The 26,268-nt window shown below is 40.8% G+C and overlaps 1 protein-coding gene across 2 annotated transcripts in view; it reads left to right on the top strand.

Annotated features, from left to right (window-relative positions):
* The first annotated feature begins 7,218 nt into the window (after positions 1-7,218).
* The window catches only part of gpc3 (glypican 3), a 158,293-nt gene continuing 139,243 nt past the window's right edge, over positions 7,219-26,268 (top strand). For both annotated transcript variants that reach the window (XR_008572878.1, XM_054791896.1), the window contains exons 1-2: positions 7,219-7,600; positions 22,499-22,660. Coding sequence is in view for 1 of the 2 variants with exons in the window: in XM_054791896.1 (XP_054647871.1) it covers positions 7,456-7,600; positions 22,499-22,660 (307 nt within the window). In the remaining variant the exon portion in view is untranslated. The remainder of the gene's footprint in view (positions 7,601-22,498; positions 22,661-26,268) is intronic.

Raw genomic sequence — 26,268 nt, 5'->3', positions numbered from 1 at the left:
CTACAATACAACATGAGAACAGAAGTATCAAAACAAATGGAGGAAAACCATATCAACCAACATTGTCCTTATGTCTGGCCAAAATCACAAATGTGTAAGCAGTGTTGTTTGCGCTTATGTCAGGGGTGTTCCGCTGTGGGCCGCATACTGAAAAATGAAAAGATGCGGGGGCCGTGTTTACATTTTTTTTTTTTAACCAACCCAAGCAAAATATTTAATATAATGTGTATATATACTGTATATTTACACATATAAAATATATTTATTCATTTTATCAGTGACAAAGCGTATTATTATTATTATTTAGGACTGCTTCCCCTTACATTACTTTTTGACTTTTTTATTTTTACAAATATTAACGTTTTACTTGTACATTTTTTTCCTCATACTAATATGACTTATTCTCATAGTATTTTGACTTTATGATCATAGCTTTATAGCATTTACCCAAACTAATTTTCCTCAAATTTCAACATAATTCTTTGTTTGGTTTGTTTCTTATATTACTTTTTTTCCTAGAATATTCCAACTTTTTTTTTTGCTAATATAATGACTTTACTCCCTTAATATTTTGTCTTTATTTTTGTAAAATTACTGTTAATTAATGAATTTTATTGTTTAATTGTATTTTTAGAATGTGCTGAGAGCCAATAAAAAAGCAGTCGCGGGCCGTGAATGGCCCCCGAGCCGTACTTTGGACACCCCTGGCTTATGTCAACACCGGTCAGACATTACTATCAACATTTCAGCTTTTTCTCTTGACATTCTGCCGTGTTGATCTGTTTTTCAAATTTTTGCTGTTTTTTTTAAATTGCATTTCGCAATTTGGGCTCCCCTGTCTTAGAATGTCATTGAGCACGTGCATCTTGTCCCACTTGTTTAGTCAGCATATTAACTTTGTAAGAACCTCCCCCTCCGCATACCATCTTACCAGGAGGGATCCACCACAAAGTGACTGTTCCTTCAAACAAGATGGTGCCTGTGTGCTTTATTCCCATATTGAAGGATTCCGACATCAGCCAAAATGATACTTGATTATTTATGCAACAAGACGATTTTGTGTCTACAAAATAGGGGCAGCGGGAACATGCGGGAAAGGAATGTAGGTCAAAGTTCAAGCTGGGAAGAAGGTTAGTTGGGCAACGCTGGTTCCCACAGTGACGAGGGAGCTTGAGGCGCGCGTGTAGTGATGTTTTATATATTTGTGTGCAATTCGGGATGGTGGAGGGGCTTTGTGGGGGCAGGGTTTACAAGGGTTAAAGGTCACAAGCCTCCTGGGCGGCTGCTGCAGAACACACACACACACACACGCATCACTCACATTGACCGAATCAAACAAATTTCGCCCCGCTGCTTTTGTACTAACTTTTCAAAATCGTATCTTTTTTTTTTTTATTTCGATGTGGATTTCTAAAGCGGTATTTTACTTTTAAGGATTTCCATCGGAGAAGTTCGCGTCGCCGGCTCGCCCGACCCCACCCCCACCCCCACAAAGAGCAAAACAACTAAAAGATGCTGTGACAATTTCATGCTTGACAAAACTTTTTGTTTGCGGCCAAGACGGACTGAGCAGGATACAACATCTGCCGCCAAGGTAGAACTTTATGCAATACCGTGGACAATGTTGCTTCCTTTCCCACTTTGAAGTAAAGCCAGCAAAGGTAGGGTTTCTTTACAACATGAATTTATTATTATTATTTATTCACGCGACTGCGTGCATGCTAGCCACAACGGAGCAATCAGTCTCTGTAGAATCGAACTTTTTGTGTGAGCATATTCTATATAAAGATAGCAGTGCATTAACAGCAACAATATCTGATAAAAAGGTGATGGAAGCTGCAGTTATAGATGAAAGTGTGCTGTTTCTATAAGTGAATAAACTCTGGATGTGGCCGTCATTCATTTTTTTATTGACAGTCTACGCGCTCATCACGAGGGGCTGTTGGCGCCACTCGGAAATGCAGCACACACGAGGTCAATCCAAATTCGATACGAAGGGTAGTATTGGTATTGGGTCGATAATAGTGCGACGAGAGTGGTATTTTTCTGTTGGCTTCTGTTTATTTGAGCAAATATCAGTGTATTTTTTGTTGTGTAGTTCAAATATATTGTGTACATTTATGTTTCATTGAATAAGGTTTTGTATGCGCGAGAGCCAAAAGTAGTTATATATTTTGCACTATTGACTTTATTGATCAAACAATTACAAGTCGTAAAAGGGATTTGTTTGTCTGATATTATTGTAGTATCTGCCCAAAGTTGTATTCTGATGATAGTCATCATGATTGACAAATTAAAGGCAAAAATCATTCAATGATCTGGAAAAATGTCAAAGTAAAAAGTATCAGTATTGGCGATAGTGGGCTGACATTTACTTCCAATCAGATCAATACCAAAATTTGTATTATCGCCCACCGCTAGTGCACACTAGGGCAGGCAGGTAAATATAAAAAAATAGTGTTGATACTTCTGACAGTATCAGCTTGATACTAGCGTTATGAAATGGATATCTTCTAGGGCAGGGGTCTCAAACTCAACGTATCTGGTGGCCAACCCGATCTTCTCAATCCGTATTAATAACAGTACAGAACACGTACAGTTCTTTGGCGCATATGCTTCTCATGGCTCTCACACGGATGTGCCACGTTCGGCTTGCGGGAGGAAGTGATGAGAAATGTATTAAAACTCCCGGGGCGGCGACTCGCGCAACGACACCACACAAAAGTGTATGTGACGCACCCACGCTAAACTTTGATGTCAAGTAGGGGGCCCCAAAATGTCATCCAGGCCATAGGGCCTTGAGTTTGAGACCCCTGATGTAGAGTTTTAAGATCTGCCTCCAGGGGGACTGTAAAGTTCCATCGAGAAAATCTGCTTTTGCTCAATCTGCCTCTTGTAATAAAGCTACAAGAGAGTGGAATAAGATTCCCTTCCACCTGAAAAACACATGACAAATTACTTTTGTTTTCTTGCAAAAGAATAGTTACTCAATAACTCAAGTAAATTGATTAGACTGCCACTTTAATAGGCTATACAGTGCCTAGCATAGGTATTGAGTTCATTATACATTGTAGTGTAGTGTAGTGTCATTTTATAAGACATAGGTTATAGCTTAGCCACTTTACAAATTACTTCTGGCACAGGCACTTTATAGACTATGGATTATAACATGCATTTTCTTAACAATACATTGTAGCATAAGTACGGTACTTTGAAATCAATGAGTGTTTGTCAGGGCTGGTTTATGATGTGTTGTATGTTGTATCGTCTTATATTTTATTGGACATGATGTCATCGGGCGTTGTATCACTTATACTGTCTTTTGTGTGTACTGAGTATGAGTTTAGGCCGCACGGTGGTCTAGTAGTTAGCATGTTTCCACACAGTCACAGTCTGAAGATCGGGAAGACCTGTGTTCGATTCTCCCTCCACGCATTTTCTGTGTGGAGTTTGCATGTTCTCCCCGTGCACGCGTGGGTTTTCTCCGGGTACTCCGGTTTCCTCCCACATTCCAAAAACATGCATGTTAGGTTAATTGGCGCCTCTAAATTGTCCATAGGTATGAATTTGAGTGTGAATGGTTGTTTGTTTATATGTGCCCTGCCATTGGCTGGCGACCAGTCCAGGGTGTACCCTGCCTGTCGCCCGAAGTCAGCTGGGATAGGCTCCAGCATACCCCCGCGACCCTAATATATAGAAAATGGATGGCTGGATGGAGTATGAGTGTATGATAGGTGGTGACTATGACGTGTGTTTTAAGGATTACAGATGCAAATCAGCTGAATGTTGTATATAAGTAATGGAAAGTGCACACTGTCCATAAACATGAAATAGTGTGGGCGTACACATGAATCATTATTACATGGTTAAAAAAATGCTCTTTATGCAGCGTGTCTAATTTGAGATCTCAGCGAATCAAGCGCCCGTCTCGGGCATGTATTCATTCTTCAACAATGATTTAATGTGCATATTCTTCCTCTTTTTTTAAAAATCTATAATCAACTGTTTTTATTCTTTTTTTTTCCAGATGGATTGGACATCTGAATAAAAACTGACCTGTCCTGCATGTCCTCCAGCTAAGGTGCATCTAGTGTAGTTAGTGAAATGCTTCCATATCTACTGCCCTAGGTGCTCCTTCTGGCTGGAGAGCTTTTTTCCTCTTCCATCGTCCTCAGTGCAAGCAACCTGAGGGAGGGAACGACTCAGCATTTTAACGTAGTGTAACATGGGATTGTTCACTATTCACCTCCTTAATGGACACCAACATTTTGTAAAAAGTAAAGTACTGTAATGTGCGTATTCCACCATGAATCTGATATGTGATGATGCCATGGTAATCACATAAATGACATGAACATGTGGAGCCTCGAAAGTGGAACACAGTGCATTCTTGGGTGTTAAAATTTAGGAACAATTTTCCCGATGTAAAACAATGAAAATATTTAAATGTGTGCTATTGTTCCTGATATGTGTTACGTAACTCATATCAGTGTAAAAATAATTTAGCCATTGTGATATTAAGATGTAAAAAAAAAAACCATACAACACTGAATGCCACTTAATTATCATATAATTAAGCGCTGTTGATATACAGTGTTAAAATAATGGAAGACTTTTTGACCAATCTAACATGTTAGGAGACGTGGCCAAAAGTAATTTTTCTTAAAGGAGCCCTATTGTGCTCATTTCACGGCCTTTTAAAATGATATTGAACACAAGTGGGCACCGGAGTAGGTTTATCTGAATAAAATACTCCATAAAGCTCATGTTATGTACAGGGTAAGTCTGTATTCCTTTCCTCTTGGCCGAAACGCTCGGATTCGCTCAGAGCTGCATAAAGACACGCCCCCTCAACCGGTTATGTGCTAGTAGTTATCAGCAAACGTTAAATAAGAATTGGATATAAATGGGAGAATCGGCCGTCAAATTGTGCTTCGTTCACAAAACAGCTGCAGTCTGTGAAGGAGCAGTGACCGTGAGGTAGGTCTTTAGTTCCCCGGAAACAAAACAACACAACACAACACAAAAGCTGCCTCACTCTGGTTTAGATACACAATTCCTACAGCTGAAAAAACACTTTTTAGATGCCGTTTTCAAGAAAAAGTGACAAACGTTACTCAGCAGTGGTCACCAATTACCCTATTTTTAGATATGTGACACCAACAAGCCTTAAAAAGTCAAAGAACACACACATAGCCTTACATTGTGCAGTGCTCGGATTCTTTGAATTCTGTTTTGTCAGTTTCCCCAACAATTTAGATCAAATTTGGAATTGTACAACCCAGTGCGAGGCCTTCTCTGCTGGCCTAAACATTATCAGAAGCACTGACCTACATTTATGTGTTAAATTCAAGTATTTGTTCCATGAAATTGTGTTCATTTTTATTCCCAACAGTCTTTTACCTTAATTTTATCGCGTGTCTCTTTGCTGCGCTGCATCCTGTAGTGTATGTTTGTTCAATTTTTTTTGTTAAATTTGCTGTCTATGTATTGTCGTAGTATATTTATTGACTTATTGTGTTTACTGCTTTTATTGTTATTGTCTATATGGCCGTGTAGCACTTTAGTCACCCAAGGTTGTTTTCAATATGCTATATAAATAAAGTTTCACTTGACTTGACTTGACTGGCAGGCGTACAATAACGCCAGCATGTTCCTGTTTTCTCACTGGTTGATCTCTTAAAGCCATAGATAGACGTCTGAAAGCCACGCTTAGAGTTACGGAGTGTGCGTGAACGCCTCCTTACATGAAGAATCTTAATTGATTCTGTTTCGACACAAAAAAAGGAGACAGACACAGAGTTGTTCATTGGTCTGTGTGCATTATATGAACAGATAAGTGAGGTTAGAAACCATGTATTGGCAGATAGAGGGTTGCTTTAGTAATAATGGCATCCATCCCCAATACTGTAATGCCACGCATTGTTATTGTTAAATTTGGGCTTTTGTATATTATTGATGGTTGGTATAATTGCGACATGATGGTGGTATTAAGAGGTGGTAAAGTCCGCACTGAAGGCCCAGGTATGACATGCATTGCCCACCACTGGTACAACCTCAGAAACGTTAAATCTCTTTGATTGTTTATGTGATATTATATCACATAAGTGAGTACAGTATCACAGTCACATCCCAGCAACCATTTTAGAACAGTATATCTTCTCAGGGGACAAGAAATGAAACCTGCTATACAAGATGTACTCCTCCCAAGCTTTACGTAAGTTAATTAAGATTGACTTGGCTGTTCCAAAGTGCTCACAGTGCAGGTAGTTTAACTTCACCTACTGCAGTTTGTGCACTTCAGGTGTTGCCAGTCTCTTCTCTCCATGTAGAATTTTGTGTCATTTGGACTTGGATGTGCTGACAGTGAGTTTTGTTAGTTTGCGTCCAGCTTCTGTCACTTTGTGCTGTGCAAATCCATGCAAAGCTGCCTGTTTGCCACACAAAACACAAATGAGGATTTGAGTTTTGTGCGTGTACTTTTTTGACATAAAAATCTACGTTGTTCCCTCTTTTACCGCGGGGGATGAGTGAAATCTGCCAAGTAGCCGATACAATTACAATGATGATGTTTTAAGGCTGTAAAACCCCTCACCATACACGTTGTACACGTTTCTCAGACAGGCAGTAACATTTTCTCACATCTCTCTCTTGTTTAATCACGCTCAAAAAAGTTCAAACCTTCGTTTGAATTTTAATGATCAACCTCCAGGTCAGACACAAGAAATGATTAAGTCATTATTTTCCTATTTAAATATCTTGTATGACGGAAATGTGCTAATCATGATTACATTGCCAGTGTTCTGCAACATTGTACGATTGAAATAGTTTGTAATATTCATATGTAATAGGTGATTATTAGGAAAATAAATGGAATATTTTTTGCACCATTTTGTTGATACGCTGATTGGACGCTAGATGGGGGCATTCCACCTTGATTGAATGAAAGTGGCGGCGAGGACTTTGCAAGTCAAAATGTGATTTTGGGGTCTCCTCCGCAGCGTCTGATTTGACATTTCAACTCTTTTCTATATTTGATAACTGATATTTCATTAGCATTTATAAATAAATACGTGTGTGTTTGGCTCTGGAATTGATATTAAAGCACAATCAAGGCAAACAATTGCAAACAAAAGTGCTGTCGGTGCCATTCAAGGGTCCTCTTACGTCACATCCCTGCTACTTACACACGTAAGAGGACAGCTGTGTTCAGTAGGAAGCAAGGAATGCACGTGTATGCGCGATCAGGGCGCGCACTAGCATGTAGGTTGGCGCTTGCGTTGCAGAGTCTTCTGAACTTGTCAGCATCCGAGTTAGTTGGGTCGAGGTTGACAGCGGCATCACATTTGCAGAAGGATGCTGATCAAAACCACTCCAGCGTCCTAAGTCACTGGATCGTCTTTGAATGCTGTTAGATTTATTTCGTTTATTGTTTTTTTTTGCAGTTTTGTGGCCATGGTTAGTTTAGGGCTTCTTTTGTGCGCCTTCCTGCACGTGTTCTCCAGGATAGACGGCCAGGCGCCGAACTGCCAGGAGGTTCGTGCCGTCTTCCACACTCTGCACCCGGGGTCCAGGTGGGTCCCCGAAACCGCCGTGTCAGGTAACTTACCTCTCCTAATGTTTGCCACTTTTACGCACATCACGTCCGTGAATGCGTCACTGCTTGTCCGCAGCATGGTAACTGTGTGAGATGGTTGCAATTCAACGCTTTTTACCTCTGTAACATATTGATGCTGATGCGGGAGGTCAGCATCAGCAGCGGGAGACATCCCACGCACACACACACACACGCACGGCTCTCCTTACATTCAAAATAAGTGTCCAAATGCTGGAAGTTGAATTGCATGCATCAGCAAGCACACTAAAAATTCCGTATTAGTTGATTCCTATGGCAACTCTTTGATTTTGAGAGCTCCAAGTTTTAGACTTCAACACAAATAAAATATTCTGACCACCATAAAACTGCCAAACACAAGAAAGCTGTTATTGCTTTGGGTTAGTTAACATACAAAAAAGCTGTCATGTGTTTTTGTAGCCTGTTGCATTCATATTCAGCAGGCAAATGTGGCTTCATCACAGACATCAACAAACGTTATTAGAAGTCTCACTGGCGAGACAGAATTTAAAAGCCTTTCCCCCCTACCAAATTTTATGGAAAAAGTGTGTCAAATATTTAAAAAAAGGCAAAAAACTGCAAAGAAGAAGACTCTTGACGTGCATTGAAGTATTTTCTCGGCATGCCCTCGACGTGTCATATTCATCTCCCATCTGTGTGTGCGTGCATGCTGCTCCATGCATTCACTTTTAATCACACGTCGTCCACTTCGACCAACGTCTCATCTTCCAGCCAAAGAGAGGAAAGATTCAACACATTCACCGAAGTATTTAGTAAATCTCTGTTGTGTCTGTAGCCTATTCCGTAAGGAACTCGACGTGCAGGGGTCCAAAAGACATTTTCTACGCCGCCTGTCCTCATTAGGGTCACAGGTGTGCTGGAGCCTATCCCAGTTAACTTTGGACGAGACGCGGGGTCTCACCAGCCAACCGAAATAAAAAAAAAATATTTATTATAGTTCAATTTTAGTTTAGTTAGGCACTGCACACTAGTGATGGGAAGTTCGGCTCTTTTTAGAGAACAGACTCTTTTGCTTCGGTTGCCTAAAGAAATCCATGTCGTTTGGCTTCAAAGGGCTGATTTTTTTTGTTGCTTAAGTTTATTTCTCTGAAAATGATTATATTGAATTTTTATTGTGTAATATGACTTTATTTATATGCTCAACATGGAACAGAAAACTAGCTAAACTAACCAAAAAAAACTAACTATAAAACAGAAAAACAAAGACCCGTCTCAAATAGACAAAAAGGTCCAATCTGATTGTGTGTGTTGTTTGTAAATTTCCAACCATTTAGAGTGAAACAACACCACATCAACAAAATATTACACAAAAGGATATAAATTATAATGCGCAAAAGCAAAAGAAAAAGAAAAAACAGCATCCAGGTAACAGTTTTTGCTAGTCTTTAATGGAAATTGGCATTAACACAAAGTGGGTCAGCTTTTGTTTCCCCCTGCTCATTTGCCTCACCTTTCCAGATTGCTTTTGTGTCAGTGGTGATTGCTCCTTGACGACAAGGGAAGCTGAACTTCCCCTTTAAATTCAATGAAATAATTGGTCAAATATGCATTGTTAAACTTAAATGTGTAGACTTAAAACTGCATTAAACGTGCGCGAGAATGCGCTTAATTATTAGCGTGTTGCGTATTAATCTGCTGTTAAGTTTGCTCTCTGACGCGATCTCTCTCCGCTCGGCAGCAGTACGGACGCTACGGTAAATCGCCATTGAAGCTGTAGCTTCAGTCCGTGGAAGCTCACAGCGAGAAAGTAAGACAAACAGCAAAAACAAAGTCGCTTCCTTAGGAAGGTGAGCTTCACTGGAGGTCTGTGGAGCAGGGCGGTCCTTGAGTTTGACTGACAGCAGCCAGAGGAGTGAGCAGAGGTTTTATCCCCCTTTCCACGGGTGACACAGTCACGCAGAATTGAGTGGAGACAGCGGTCAGAGCAGACTTAAGTCTCTTTTCCGTAGAGAGCTATTTCACAGCGATTCAATTCTACAACTATTACATACTACATTATCAGTAAACGGTATAATCCAAGCTGAGTCTTGTTTGTTCGTTCATATCACTGTTGTGGGAGGAGTAGCTTGCTAGTTAGCCCAGCCACGGTGGCAGCAGACAGCTTTGCAAAAATGATATTACATGTATGTCACTCCCCAATGAGCTTCCCCTGTTTCAAAGACCAGCAGACGCCACTGTTGTGTGTGCAAGCCCTCCATCTTCTATCTGCTTACTGTCGACACACACGGCACTACACGTTTTGACCAATCACGTGCGGCTTTAACAGGAAAAAAAAGACGGTTCGTTTGCTTCAAAGAGCTGGCTGCCGTCAGCCACTTCAAAGAGGCGGCCCTAAGAGCCGTGTCGTTCGAGAAGAACCAATCACTAGTGCACAAACCCTCTAACGCTACCCCTGCTATAAAGGCTATTGCTTCTCTTTAGCCTTTCTTCCTGGGTTGACTGTTGCGCAACTCTGATTGTGCTACGTGAGTGTGTGTGGCAAGAAGGCATTCTATGAGAAACTATTCGACTGAAAATGCACCGAGCTAATAGACTGAATCTAAAGGTGTAACAGTAATATCTAACACTCCTAACCCTAACCCCCGACTCCTAGCCCTAACCTTTAACCCTAACCCTAACTCATAACCCTAAGCCACTGCATTATGCCTGTTGTAAAACATACTTTATCGCTTTCTCTTTGTCTCGATCTCTCACTTGACATCTAAGTACTTCATTAATACCTTTGAGTAGTAGAAATAAATGCAGTCAAACCTGTCTTAGCGGCCATCTGTATAGAACGGCCACCTGCCTATAGCGGCCACTGAAAAATCCCCCGCAGAAAATTTGCATGTTATAGACCCTGTGTATAGCGGTCACCTGTCTAACGCGGCCAGCGGCCACCCATTTTGTATCCCTTGGTCAATATCTGACCGCATATAGCGGCCAAAATACCGACTCAAGCAGAAGCTTCATACACCAAAAAGTTTCGTTTTTTTTAATCAATGAAGCCGTCGTGTGTAGACTTTAATTACTGAGTCCTAGCTCAGTCACAATCATTCACAAGATCCACACAAACTGTCAGTTGTTCGACATTAAAAAAGCCGTCTTCTTTGGAGCTTGTTGCAGACAGTGACACCGTTTATTTCCTGGTGTGAGACAATGTGCGCTGGTCAATACTGTTAGGCCCCTTGTTGTGGGGAAGGAGAGACGATGCACTTTAATCACACTTTATTAACAGTGGTTTATTAACCTAGTAGTTCTTTACAACTTTTATCCGCAGTCCCACAGTGCCCTCTACTGGTCAACATGTAACAGTATTGGCTGTTAGACATGTTAATATGTGCGCGCACAAATTCAAAATGGCCACCAACCTGTCTATAACGGCCACCTGCCTATAGCGGCCACTTTTGCCGTTTCCCTTTAGTGGCCGCTATAAACAGGTTTGACTGTATGTATTTAGTTATATAATTTATTGCGTTCATGCTTGTCCTGAACCCATCACTAAGTGTCCGTGGGACGTTTAAAAACATTTTTTTTTTTTTTACCAAATTGATTTCATTGCACCTGTTATTAGGTTTCAACACCATTTTTATTCAGACATGATTACTCCAAAAGCTGCCTGCCTGACACCTTATACTGATAATGGTCCCTTTACTAGCTCCACATTAGGGAACACTGGAGTAATGTCATATTGATTGTTTGTTGCTGTGCGAGATGACCTCAAATTCTCCTCTGTGATATCATCGTCATTCCCTATTCCGATTTTCACACCGATACACGACATTGTCGTTCTGTAGCTTCAGACATATCCTCATACTATGAAGTAGATTTCTGTGAAAAGCTTAATCTCCCTTGTCTAAATACTGTAGAATGTACTTTGCTAATTAAAAATGCATATTCAAGTTTCATTTTGAGCCACTGTTTAGTTTTGACTTAATTCCTTCAGATAAAAGATAACATCTTAAATAAGAATGCGATATCAAACTATATGAAATATTCAAAAGAAATATCTCATCTAGTGGTCTAAAAGTGTGAAATCTAAAAATATAGTCGTGTTTCATCCATAATATATCTCAGAGTTAGATTTGATGTGTTTTTTTTGTCTGAAGTTTACGTCTGCCCTAAGTCCAGCAAGTAAATGCAAACCCTGATAAAACAAGATATTCATACTCACACCTGCAGACCTTGGAGATGAATAAAGTATCTATCTGTCTCATGGAAGGGTGCAGGTAGATTGAACGAGACGTGTGTCTCAGCACAATTCTAATAATACAAAACACCCAAGACTGTGTTATTGTTTCTGAACGGTACTTTCTCACAAATAAAGCTTGCTGGAGGGATGAGCTGACACGTGTCACCTTTAAATCCTCACTGCATTTTGTTTGTGCTGAAACAAATTATTTCAGTTTTACATGAATGAGGCTGAACCCAAAATAACTTCTTGGCAAATGTGGATTGCTGGAACTCGGAGACAGCAGCTGGTCAAGAGCCTCATCTGATCCCTTGCAAATGTTTACAGCACAACAATGTTTACAGCACAATGCGAGTACAACAAGACTGAAGTGCATTTATTCAGTTCTTTACGTGCAGCAGTGGTCACAAACTGGAAGGTTAGTAGGTTGGTTACCATGTTATCATCAATGGAGTATTTTTCTTCACCGACTAGTATATTTCGACTGCATGTGGATAAAAACAGCTATTTTTGCTGATAATGTCCCACTCCGTTCGTGTAGGTGGTGGTAGTGTGCATTACCCTGTCGGTATGACTTTGTTTGACTGTGTTCCTATCTTGTCTACAGTGTGTGGCAGCTGAAAACAGCATAGTCAATCTGATTTTATATATCATAGCAATGAGTGAGAATCTAAGCCAGGGGGATCCGGTCTCAAGCTTGTGGCTCATGGGCCCAAGGACCATATTTTGTGGCCCTCTACTTGACATCAAAGATTAGTGTAAGTGCAGCCTACAAAGGCTGGGCAAATTCACGTCTTGCGAGGGCAAACACAAGGCAATACAGAACTCACAGTGAGCTTGTCACCCAGTGAAATGGACAGGGTGCCACTAGACATAATATTGTTTACAATTACAGTGCCAACAAAAAAATGTCAGCACAACATGTAACAACTACGACTACTATGGGGCATGATAAGCAACAACGATGTTAACTCTAAACACGTAACTTTAGCATCGTTTCACAAAACAAGTACCGCAAAGCATGCTGAGAAACTGGCAGCACTCCCAGCATAGGGAGTGATGTACTGATACTGTGAAATTTGGATTTGATCCGGTACCAAGAAAACATAAGGCCAGTACTGCCTATACCGATGCAGACACAGACACTTTGTATTGATGAGTTTGTGATTTTGCCTTTACAGTCATCCCTCGCAACATCATGGTTCGATTACCGCGGCCTCTCTATAGCGTGGTTTTTCAAAATTAATTAATTAATAAACGATCACAGTTTTGTGGTTGAATACGGCCTATTATTAGTAAAAAGCATGTATAGTTAAGCAAATTATACTTATTCTTGGCCTACATTAAGCATTTTCAAGCATGAAAATACAGTCAAACCTGTCTATAGCGGCCACTAAAGGGAAACGGCAAAAGTAGCCGCTATAGGCAGGTGGCCGTTATAGACAGGTTGGCGGCCATTTTGAATTTGTGCGCGCACATATAAACATGTCTGTGATTAGAAGCTTGTTGTGTTTGAGACTGGCCAATAAGTGTATTAGAAAAAGATGACATCACAGGGAGTTACATTTCCGTACAACATTTCCGGTGGAAATAATTTCAGCCCAAAACAATGGACGAGCATAAAAAAACAGGGCTTCATTCATATAGAACAAATAAGAGAAAAGAGCAAAGCTAATCATAAATGTTAATTTTTGGTGCGTTTTAAGTGAAGCTTATTAAGTGAAACAAAATAAAAATGTTAGTGTTAATCGACATAGCAATTTTTTGTGCAGCCCTAATGGCAATGGTGGCGGACATTCCTTTTCCTGGCTTCAAATCATTATTATTTAGAGGGAAAAGCTGCACCGGAAAGAACAAACATCCATGCTGTTGACATGACAGTGGAAGCAGCTAAAAGGGATGACAGAGGTCTCTCTGTCTAATTAATCACACACTTGTCTTTTGTTTACTCAAAATCCCCAATGGAAAGCCTTCTTTAATGACGTGAACTTGGGTTTGCTGCCTCACTGAACTGCAGATTTGGCTCTTCAGCACATGCAGCTTTTAGATCATTACTTCATTAAACCGCTTAAAGCTGAGCAACGCTTAAAACAATTATTAGCCGCTGATATCATTATTATTCCTCAGGTTGATTTATAATTGCTGCTATCTTTAGTTCATTTATGCATAGTTTCTCTTATTTTTATGTAGCCTACAGAGAAAGGCAGAGATTCCCTCATGGCTTGACTTAACACTTGTAGTTGATGTATAATTTATGCTCATAATGAGTAGCTTTTAATATATTCTATATACTGTATTAATACAACTCCCGCTCCCCTTTGGTCTCATCATTAAACTTGTGTGATGGTAACGGCCTAATTGGTGCCGGATAACTGAAGAGACAGTGTTTGGGGCTTGAGAGTGTTGATTTCAGACAATAAAACGTCTTGTTTAATGACAGCGTATTCAATTGAGCATAAAGATGGTGATGGTGTACAGTTGATTAAGTATACCAGTCAAAAATATAACCAGGGGTGTCCCGATCTAATATTGATATTGGATATCATTGCGATATCTGCAAAAAAAGAGCAACTGATTATATTGGCCTTTATCTAAAATCTCCAATATCGACACTCCGATACAAGCAGTCTTTTCCAGACTCCGCCCCAGCATGTCTATCCCGCAGTGGCAACATGTTCAGGATTGGGTAGGAGCGATGTCGGCTGTGTGTATTTTTCATTCGAAAAAGACGTTGCAGGTGAGTTCTACAAGTTTCCTGTGGTGGCACAGAACCGGGGAAGTTTAATACGACTAAACTCATCGCGCATTTGAAGCAGAGTTAAACGGGGAAACTCCTACGGGACGACAAAGAAGTCATTAGCCTCTGGCAGTGGTGAGTAAAGTCGGGTTTAGACGCTTCATTGAGCACCTCAAACCTTGCTAAATAATGCCTAGCCACCACTACGTTGTGGATAAAACTGTAGCCCCAGATGCTTACAGAAGTAAATGGGTCCGCTTTTGACTACTGACGCTGATAATTGTTCTGTTTGAGTAATATCACAATACCCCCAAATAAAAGTTAATATCTTCGAAGATTGGCCAGACTGCTTTCAGCTCCAGTCCACCCATTGGAGTCCAATGTGCTATCTTTGTTCTTATTCTGTTTGGAACCCTACTTCCATTTTGTCACGTGATCCTCCAATGTCAGTTCATAAAAGGTCTTGTTGATGATTACTGAAGACCCTCTGTTGGCATCATCCTGTCTGTTGATCCATATTCTTGGTCATAAATATTATTTGAGATGTCCCATATTATCATCCAATATTAGCATAAAAATGAATATCGGTTCATATCGGTATCAGCGACCCGCTGTAGCAATCTGTTGGAGGAGTTGTTGTTTCGAGCCGTGACCTTGGATAGGCTAGCCCCGAGGGGGTAGGCCGAAATGCAGATTGGACTGTTTGGATTTGTGCGAGTAGCCACCTTTCAATAGACTTGGTACTCTGTTTGTCCATTCTGGTTTCTCAATCGAACCATCTGCCTTTGCAAAGCCGAAAGCTTCTCCAAGATGTTTCGCTTGTTGTGATTCACAGTCTGAGTGCTAACGACTTTAACCACCTTATCAATCATGATGGGCAGCTGTTGGGGCGTGTTGAACCGCTGCGTCCGTCTTACAAATTCTCTGATACACCAGGGCCGTGCATAATCCAATTAGCACCAGACCTCTTATCATGGTTTTGATGGGTAGATGTCTTCGATGTCCTCCACGGGAAGAAGTATATACCATATGCCCACAATTGGCAATGAAGGTAGAGCACATAATGTTAAATACAGAACCTATATTCACTTCACAAGAAGTGCCTAGTTGAATCTTCATAATCTTGTAACTGTATGCACTTAAAGTGTATAGAGACATATGACATTGCGTTGCTATGTAATAAAGAAGCTTGCGTATCTTAAAAATTTTAGCTAACAAGATTTTTTGATGGTCATATTCTTGTTCAGCTGCCACAAATTGACCAAGGGTGGTATGTTTTATCTCAGAAGCAGACATTTTTTCAAAATTTGTAGACCAGTGTTATGTGTCAGGAAGAGTACCATATTTTCCGGACTATAAATCACTCTGGAGTATAAGTCGCACCACCCAAAAATGCACAATGAAGAGGAAAAAACATATAAAAGTCGCACTGGACTCGCATTTTGGGGGGAAATTCATTTGACAAAATCAGAGACCAAGAATCGACATTTCATCTTGAAAGGCAAGTTATAGTAATAACAATTAAATGGAGAACAACAGGCTAACATAAAGTGAATAGGTGGTATGGTAACGTAACATCCGTCCATTGTCTTTGCTGCTTATCCTCACTAGGCTGGTGGGTATGCTGGAGCCTATCCTAGCTGGCTTCGGGCGAGAGGCAGGGTACACCCTGGACTGGTCGCCAGTCAATCGCAGGGCACATGTAGACAAACAACCATTCACACTCACATTCATACCTATGGACCATTTAGAGTCGCCAATTAACCTAACATGCATGTTTTTGGAATGTGGGATGAAACTGGAGTACCCAGAGAAAACCCACGAGAACATGAAAACGCCACACAGAGATGCCCAATGGAGACTCAAACCCAGGTCTTCCTGATCTCCTGACTGGGTGGCCAACATGCTAGCCACTGTGCGGCCCGGTAATGTAACCTATTAACAGTTATTCAGATAACTGTAGCCTGAACATCCCGTCATCTATATTCATCGCCCTGGCACCTACCTGGGCGTGGAGACGTAACTGCACTGTTGACAAGCCTCTCCCGGCAGCATTGTTCAAGCCCCCATTGTGAACTTGTTCCTCTAGCTGTGGCCATCTAGCTTTTAGCCTGCAGTTAGCTTTTTTTGTTTTCTTCATTGCAATTACAGTATCCGCCGCTTTCCGCCACTCGTTCTCGTTCACTCCAAACTGTCATCTGTCATCTTCCACTTACGAGAAGTGGAATTACTTCTGCGAGTCATTATGGAGTATACGACAACAACATATCAGGAGAATGTCGACTGAGGTGAGTCATGCCCCTCGAAATTATTCAGATAATATGTTGGCTTTTTGTTAAAACTCACTTCCGGTCACATGACGGCAACGAGGTGGTAGTGGGTCGGTGATGTCATCGTTGTCGTATTGCCTGTATACACGGCAACGACAAGCCGGCATTTTCAGATTTTCCCACTTTGGAATTCATTTTAAAAAAATACTGTTTCATACTGTTCCCGTGTGGCTGAGAGGCTGGAATGATACAATACTTTGCCGTTGTGACATGAAAACATTCTGTGTGGATAGCCCCTCGGTTGTCTTTATACGTTGATGTTTACATTGTACATTTTCAGTGGTACAGGAGTGATAGGAGTAGCAGATACTGGCACACAAGCCTAGAGCGTCCTCTCGTGGCTGCCAGTGTAAATAAAAAACATCAGTCGCTCTGGAGTACAAGTCGCAGGACCAGCCAAACCATGAAAAAAAGCAACTTATAGTCTGGAAAATACGATATAAGCAAGCTAACATATCGAACAAGAGCTTGTTGGATAACCGAGGGCGTGGTCTTCATCCAGTTATGACACCTCTCCACTAACTTTCTATCACAAAAAAACATTGTGAGGGTTTTCAGTTAAGTCGGCAACAAGCAGAAGGTCGATCAATTGACTCTTGAGGAGGGACACTGAAACACCTTGACAGCTGTTCTGCATGTTCAATTGTCTGAGCCACACTTTGGGTGTATTGATCGAAAGTATGTCATAATTTAAATCCACCTCCTCGAGCTGAGCTTGCATACTGGGGGAGATTTACATGTAAATTGCTTTCTTCATTAAAAAAAATCAACAAATCCATTTGCAAAGCCTGAAAGTACTGACCTCCAAGTAAATGATGTGTGCAACATATCTTTGACAATGACCTTTGAACAAATAACGGGACATGCTTTTAAAGAGACATGCTTTTAAAGAAAAGAGGAGGGGATGGAAGCAAATTCCCAAGTGTTCAGAGAAATTCTCCATGCATTCTTTTTGCATTACGATAAAATTGTCTAATGAAACACATATATCATCTGCCACATGACAAATGAGGATGAAACTGTCAGATATTATTGTTGAATCCCAGCATCCATTTTCTCTAGGTAGGCTATGGTGCTGCTTAATAATTCTGTCCCTGCAGTCTGAAATAACGCTGATCTTATCTATTGGCGACTGTTGTCTGTATTGATTCAAGCTTATAAGCGTGTCAGTATGCACACAAAAGGTGCTGCGTGACAGTTTTATTGCAGTTTTCACTCATTAGACTGTGCTCTCCAACATGAAGGCAGCTGATGTTTGTTCCCAGCATTGCTTCCTGTTGGTTGTTAATCAGCTTGACTGACGCGGCATCTCCTCAAATTGTCCTCCGTGTTCACCGCTTACAGTCTGAAGTCTGTTTTTGAAGATCAAGAGTTTGGAAGGCCAAAGCTAAACCAACAGAGATTTTGTTTTTATAAGGCTAAAGCAATACTTTTTGTCCCGACATAACAATTCTGTTGACTTTTCTGACATATAGACATAGGTTCAGACCAGTTTTTGAAAGGATTGTTGCCTTACACAACTACAGTGGGATGAAAATAAAACAATGAAGAGGTGATTGACATTTCTTTCAGCTTTGATTTATGACATTTCACCAAACATTTTTACCATTTAGGAATAACAGCTATTTTATACAAAGTATATAGTAAGTATTTGGACAAAGACATAATCGTAAATATCCATCCATCCTTTTTCTGTGCCGCTTATCCTCAATAGGGTCGGGGGGGTATGCTGAAGCCTATCCCAGCTGACTTTGGGCAAGAGGCGGGGTTTAAAAGTAAATATAACTGTCATATTTAATACTTGGTCCCTCGTTCTAAGTACTCCAATTTTTTACTGCTAATTCCAAAGAAGAAGAAGAAGAAGTTTATTTTACTTTGTACTGGTCGGTTTGTTTTGATTTCTTCCTGAGTTCAGCAAGCAGCATATCATGCACAATCTTGAAAAAAGGCATACAGTGGAACCTTTGTTAACGTACGCCCCGGTTAGTCAGTCAGAGTGTTTTTTGTTTGAAAATTTACACCACAATTTTGCCTCGTTTTAGATACACTTGCCAGTTAGCGTACAATATGGCACGCATCTTGTCACGTTATTAAAGGGATAGTTTGGATTTTTTGACATCAAGTTGTATGACATCGTCATCAGCAGTGCAGTGCATCAACTGTGACTTTTTTCCTACAGTAATAATGATAAAGGACAGCGTTTTTATATAGCATTTTTCAAGGTACCCAAAGTGCTTCACAGTGAAGTAAACCCAGTATTCATTCATTCTTCAGTCATAAATTGGTGGTGGTACTATATATCTGTAGCCACAACTGTCCTGGGGTAGACTGACGTAAACATGGCTGCCAATTCTTGCATACGGCCTCTCCGACCACCACCCAACCTTCATTCACATTCATACAGCTCTGTGGGCAGCACTGGTACGTCCTGAGCCACTGTCGCCCAAAGTAGTTCCGGCTAGATGGTGGGGTCACAAAAGTAAAGTGTTTTGCTTATTAAAACAATATCCATAGAAATGGGGGTTACCACTCCACCTACCAGTCTTACTCATAGTATCTTAAAAGAAAGAGCTAAAACATCACACAGCAAAGCAATAGGTAGATAACAACAGGCACGACACTACCAAGAAACAATAAAAGAACCAAAGAACAATACTACGCAGAACCAACAACTATGTGAGCTCTAAACATGGAACTTAGCTGGCATTTACAACAACAGTTGTAAGTGCAAAGCACGCCAGGAAACAGGATACATAGACACCGCATCGAGCTCTCAGCAGTTCGTCAACATCGCCGCCATATTGGATGTGGCAAGGCTGCGCTGTAAATGAATACAAGGGAATGTACTTACTTTCATAAAGCGCCTTTCTTCAAAGAAATTTAAGTTAATGCCTCTTGTTTATACATTCAGGATCCTCCTGGCGATCCCGACAAACAGATCTCATTTGCGACTTTTTCCACCTCAAAGAAAAAAACAGATAAACAACTTGGTACTGTAGGTATGCAACCTTTCTTTATTTAGGCTACCTCAATACTGTTGTTTGGCACTCCGCTACTTTTGCAGTCCAAAAGTCTCTTACTGTGGGTGATGTGGAATCGTGACGTTTTTATTCACTAAAGACCGCACATTAGCAAGAAAAATGCTCGGTCAGGGGAGTCTGTGCGGTGTGCTAGCTTGGTGTTAGCTTGTATTCATCCGCGCTTTCCTCGACTTTGCTTACATTCTCGACACCGCTTGCAAGCACTTCCAGCCAGCTGGGTTGTGTGTTTAGACTCCGGTACTGTGGCGCTCTCAGAGACGAGTCGAAGATTGGTGATAAAATAGATGACGCTGCCAAATCCAATATCCAAAATCTGTTGATATGATATGAACAAAATAATAACTCGAAAACTGCTAATTTGGAAGAGACACTGGGCTTTGCTGTGCATACGGGACGGCATTTTGCGTAAGTATAGGTCTTCTGTTAATGGTACACGATATTTTCAATTCTTTAATAACACAAATGAGGCTGAATTTGTCTCAAAATAGGCTATTTATAACAAAAACAGACCTTCTATGTAAAAATGTATGGTCAGTCGCAGCCGTGTGTACCCCCATGTAGTCAGAATGGTACAGTCTTGTTCATATGATATTTCCATATGATTCAACAGTGAGATTAGACTAGTCGACTATTCTAAGAGATCGTTTTATGACTATATTTGAAAAAAATCTCAACCCATATATCAAAATCATATTTTAATTCCATCCATGCATCTTTTTCTGCTTCTCTGAATGTTTTAATTTGTACCTATTTTTTGGGGTGTCTGTCTGTAATGGGTCCTTGGAATTGTCCTAACTTTCCCGCCCTTTACAGCACCCCTGTTAGTGATTGAATATAAGCGTCCTTATATCATAAAACCACAAAGCACATTCTTGTAAAAAGAGCCTGCGCTTATTGGTCAGAGAACATTAAACTCTGACTCCTTCCTCTCTTGCGTTATATCTCAAGAGCCCTGTCTGCAACGAGAGCAGTGAATAGTTATATGCTAACAAAAGGGTGGAACTTGAGTGTCGACACTTAAAATTACTGACAGAATTGACACTTCCAATAAAAAAATGTGTTGACACCAACCAATACAGTAAAAAATACTGCAGTGTTATGTATAGTATAGTATATATGATGAAACTACACAACAGATGTATACTTTCACGTATCGAGCAGGCGCATCAATAGAGCAACAGCTTTGCTCGAGTTCTTCTGTACATCTCATGTTTGTGGCTAGGCAGAATACAAAGCTGCTCAATTGACTAATAGAAAAATTGGCAAACTAGCATATGCTCAGAGAGCATAAAAACACAGAAGGGATAATAAGACACGTTTATTTGTTCTTAGACCTTTGTTGTTCACAATGTACATTAACGACCTACCAAGCTGCTGTCCAGATATCAACTGTCAGATGTATGCTGATGACACAGTCATCCATGTGTTCTATTTATAACAAAAACAAACATTCTATAAAAAAAGGAAAAAAAGAAAAGAATTGTTAGTTTAGCCCTACACTGCTGCCTGCTCTTAAAGGGACTGTTTGCAAATGCTCAAAATAATTTTTTTTTCAACCAACAAATATATGACCAGCACCACTGGGTAGCATATGCTACCAATAGTGGTTAAAAGGAACATATTTTAACCAAGGCCAAATGAGATGACTGGCGTTCACTTTTGTCACACACGACTGTCTTGTAGACAAGGACATGTTTGTTGCAAATGCATACACACAAAAGTGGTCTCAGAGTAGCGACCAACAATTTGCTTACAATCACCAAATCACTATCATAAGATGACAACAAACAAAACTAATGTACATGTGTGTGCACTACGTGGCCATGGCTTATGTGGTCGGAGCAGGTTAGCACCCAAGTTAGCACCCTCTAGGCAGCCAGTAGTCCCTTTAATGCAGACTTGCACTGCCTTCCTCATCAAGATAGTCTTTTGGGAAAATTCAGCGTAAAATGCTGAAGTTAGATCATAGTGGCACTGCAGCATCACTATAATTGCTCATGCAGACTTTCTTCTCTGGTATTAGTTTTGTACGGATATTGTGCCTTGGAGAAACATTCTCAGTATTTCATCGGTGTGGACCTTGGGAAAGATCTGTATGAGTCCAATTAGTTGTCATCAATCGATGTGGAAACAACCTTTGGCATGACTTGCAAGGTGCACAGAAGTTGTTTTATCCTCAGCAGTCTTATCAGTGCTTGTGTTGTGATGTCCTACATAGTAAGAGCATGCTGGGTTTGTTTGTCTTCAAGCCCGAAATGCCCCTGGCTCCTAACTTTGTGCAAAAAAAAGGATTTTTTTGATCTGAGTGCAGCCTTGAGTGGTCCCAAAGTTTCTCTTGACCAAATTGATCTCTGTGGAAAACAACACAGCCCGAGACTGTGTATCAAAACGACTCATATTTTTAGAAGCTATTTATTTTTTTCCACTTCAGCGCTGCTAAATAACACAGACTTTTCATTAAAGCAGGATCTGGTCCAGTTTCCTGTGTTTGATTACTGCTGTTAGGGTGTCTGACATAACATTAGTGGCAAGGCTACTTTCTTCTTATCCAGACTCACATCCTCATGTCTCTGTCACTGCCAGGTGCTGATCTGCAGGTGTGCCAAACCAAAGGCCCCACCTGCTGTTCCAAAAAGATGGAGGAGCGATATCAGGTAGCTGCTCGTAGCAACATGGAATCTGGCCTGCAGGTTGTCAGTGCTCAACTCAAACGTCTCATCATCCAGAACGCAGCCATTTTCCAAGGTAAGAACAAGGGAACACAGCTTTTATGAACTTGTTGGCAATCTTATTGGAAGAGACCACCTGCTGCTGTTCTACAGAAGCTCTTCACCACAAATACGCGTTGTTGAAGTGACTTTAGATGTAGTCAGGCTGTAGGTGATAGACATGTTGCCTCTTCTGGGATTTAAGCACACTTACAGCCATGACTTTTATTCAGTGTGGAATAACAGCAGCAGAACAACCAACCACTCAAGATAGTGAATGAAAAATAAACCCTCACTTTGTGAATGCTCTATTTCAGCGGTCATTTCATGAGCTAGACCTGCACAATGGATTATGATCCCGTATGTTATTTAGCATATTTCATTGGTTGATAAAATATGCAGTCAGAGGAGTCTTAATAGTCTTTAAATAGTCTTGAATAAAGATCTTGTAAATAGGCAGCCAAGTCAACAGCCGAGCTCCTTGACAGGGAAAAAACTAAGAACAGTGCCACAGAAAAATAAAATAGAACAAAAAGGAAAAACTGACATAGGCTGCAACTAGTAGAGCTCAAACAAAAGGTGTGACAGGGGGCAAGCAGAGATTATTGATAGGGTTAGGCTTCGTTTGAATTTGAACGATTCCGGTTCTGATTCAGATTCCTCATTTCGATTCTGGTTCCTCATGATTCTCGATTTCGATGCTTTTAAGAGGCAGGGTCATAAAAGTTTGTATGGTTTAAATGGGCGCGCTAGCAGAGTCCTTTTTGGACGAAATGTCTGAACTTCCACATGCATTTATGAATTTATCACAAATCAATTTTGACAGGCGTGTACTTTCACAAAAGATGTTTACTGTACTTCTGAAAAGATCATGAAAAAACGTTTCCACATATGCTGTTGTTTATGTGCTCGTGAGTGTGTGTCGCTGCAGGCACTTAAACATGCACTAACGTATGTGCAGAGTATCAAACAACTTGTAAAAGGTTTGTCTATGAGCTATGAGTCTTGAGCTTCTATTTTAGCACTAGAATACTTTCCTGGCTCAATGTTGGTGTAAACTGTTTTTATGACACCTTTATTTTGTTAGCACAAGTAAACAGAATGTAGTGCAAAGCGTTCTTATTTTGAATGCCGGAAGTGGGCCGTATGGGCTGAGAAGGTCTCTTGACTTTTGCTAAAAGAGGCGTCAATAAACGGAATAAACGTGAATAAACTTGCATCCTGCAGCCATAGTCTCTGTACTTCATTTACCTTCATGGGCATCCTGAAACACTCGGTTACATTGGCACGAGACAGACGCCATTTATTGTTTGACTTCCGTGATTCTTAGTGCTTCCAGGAAGTCAGATGTAGCGTCGGTGCTCGTCAGCTTCCTCTTTGTTGGTGTTACCGGCTATTTCTTCCGGTCGGCAGACAGGGCATCGAAACTATAACTATATGAGGGCAAGTTGATCTGCAGGACACTATGAAACCGCAAAGCAAAGCAAAACTCGACAGCCAAAAAAACAGTCCAACCTCTCCCTGCTGCAGACTCCCACACTAAATAGGGTGGAGATTAGGGATTGGGAGCAGGTACGAATCAGGGGTAACTAAATGAAACACAAAACACAACCAGTGGAAGGGAAAAAACAACCAAAGCAGAACGTCTTGGTGCATTCCTTTATAGCAGTGATTCCCAACCACTGTGCCGTGGCACGTTATTGATTTATTTGGTACAAATAATGTATCTTTGTTCAACATCGATAATGATATCGGCACGCAAGTAAGACCTAATCAAACGGCACCGTACTTCACAGAGCAACAAGCTTAGTATCTGCGGTCTGAAGTTATTTCCAGGTTTTGCCTTTGGATTGTAAATATGCAATTTACAATGACTGTAAAGCCTTGGTTATGCGAGACGGGAGTAAGGCTGCTTCCTTCATTATTTCTAATCTAATATAACTTCTCAGGAAGAGTCACTCAGTTTGGCACTGTTTCTACAACTTGTATTGCATATTGCAGTATTTGGCTTATTTTGCACAGTTTATTTCTGAAATTAATCCAGTGGCATCACAGTAAATGAAGCACAGTGTGTTCATTACATGCAATTATTTTGATATCTATATTGGTAAAAAAGTGCTGGACAGTAGGGGGTGTCACGAGACACCCAACTCACGAGATGAGACGATGCGCGACATTGGGTCCACGAGACGAGACAAGATTTTAACATTTAAAGAAAAGTACAATAAAAAAATGACTGGACAAACAAACTTTTTTATTTAACCAAGTCACAAAACAATGCAGGTGTGTTTTGAAATGTTTATTGTTCCACAAATTGACGCTAAACGATATTATTGGCAACACTTTTTGAGACCATATAAACCATTGTTATGATAATATACTGTAGAACAATAATAATAAAAACAATAGTACATCATAATAATGTTATTTACTTTAATATGACATCTTTTACTCTGTAAAGTTGCGGAATTGGCGTTTGTGACATGTATTTTCTCACAGGCAATTCGTACTGTCGGCCATATTAGTTATTAGTAGGGTTGGGCATCGAATGTCGAACATCGATGGGAACCGCGACTACCATTCTGATCTTTCGGGATAGTTCAAATGTTTTTATTTCAATTTCACGTGTCAATTGGAAAAGATAGCTGCGAAGTCCAGCGAAGAATAAGCGGCTAAAAAGTTTGGCTCAAGGGGGAGTTACATCCCGACGTATGTGCTCCTACGTGCTGGCTATGTGCAAAAATGGGGAAAATCACAAGAGACACGCACATTTCTGCACGGATTTTCAAACCCGCAGACAGCCTGCAAAACGCCTGTCGGAAGAAAATTGGAATGCAAATTATTTTATGCGTGCACGCAGGACGACCTTGCACGCAGCTAGGTCGCAAGTTTAAAAGTACATTATGTACATTGTCCGACAGCGGCTCCTACCGCAGCGGGCGACTCCTCCAGCTGTACACTCAACCTCCGTGGACGCACGGAAGCTGCTCACATACAGTAGTGTATCCGTCATTAATGCACCTGACCTGGCCACGACGGGCGGCTTTTCCCTCTGTATACTCTGGTTTTTCGGTCCCGCTGTACGCCCATCTTGCAATCGAAATGAGTGGGCTTCACGAGCCTTGTTCGATGCCCACACACTGGTGCTGGGAACACAGAGGTAGGTTGGACTGCAAGGTCTGTAGTGTGTTTTAAGCACTTAATGTGCGGTTACAAAAATGCCTTGCACACTGCTGTTCTTGTCAGACAGCGTTTCTCCAAACAAGAAATCTTGTCATGTTTTAATCTCGCGAGATCTTTTCTCCGGGCACTCCGGTTTCCTCCCACATTCCAAAAACATGCATGTTAGGTTAATTGGCGACTCTAAATTGTCCATAGGTATGAATGTGAGTGCGAATGGTTGTTTGTCTATATGTGCCCTGCCATTGGCTGGCAACCAGTCCAAAAGTCCAAAGTCAGCTGGGATAGGTTCCAGCATACCTCTGCGATCCTAGTGAGGATAGGCGCCATAGAAAATGAATGGATGGATATTGCTTGATTAGCTGGTGTGCTTTGACACATCTTTTTAACGACATTTCCATGCAATTCTCTTCACTTTTCTTTGTTTTTTGTTTTGGTTTGTACAGTTTTGTTATTACTCAAACT

Source organism: Dunckerocampus dactyliophorus, chromosome 11, assembly GCF_027744805.1.
Source record: "Dunckerocampus dactyliophorus isolate RoL2022-P2 chromosome 11, RoL_Ddac_1.1, whole genome shotgun sequence".
Lineage (NCBI taxonomy): Eukaryota > Metazoa > Chordata > Actinopteri > Syngnathiformes > Syngnathidae > Dunckerocampus > Dunckerocampus dactyliophorus.
The sequence above is the reverse complement of the archived record's forward strand: the minus strand, read 5'-3'. Positions and strand labels throughout refer to the sequence as shown.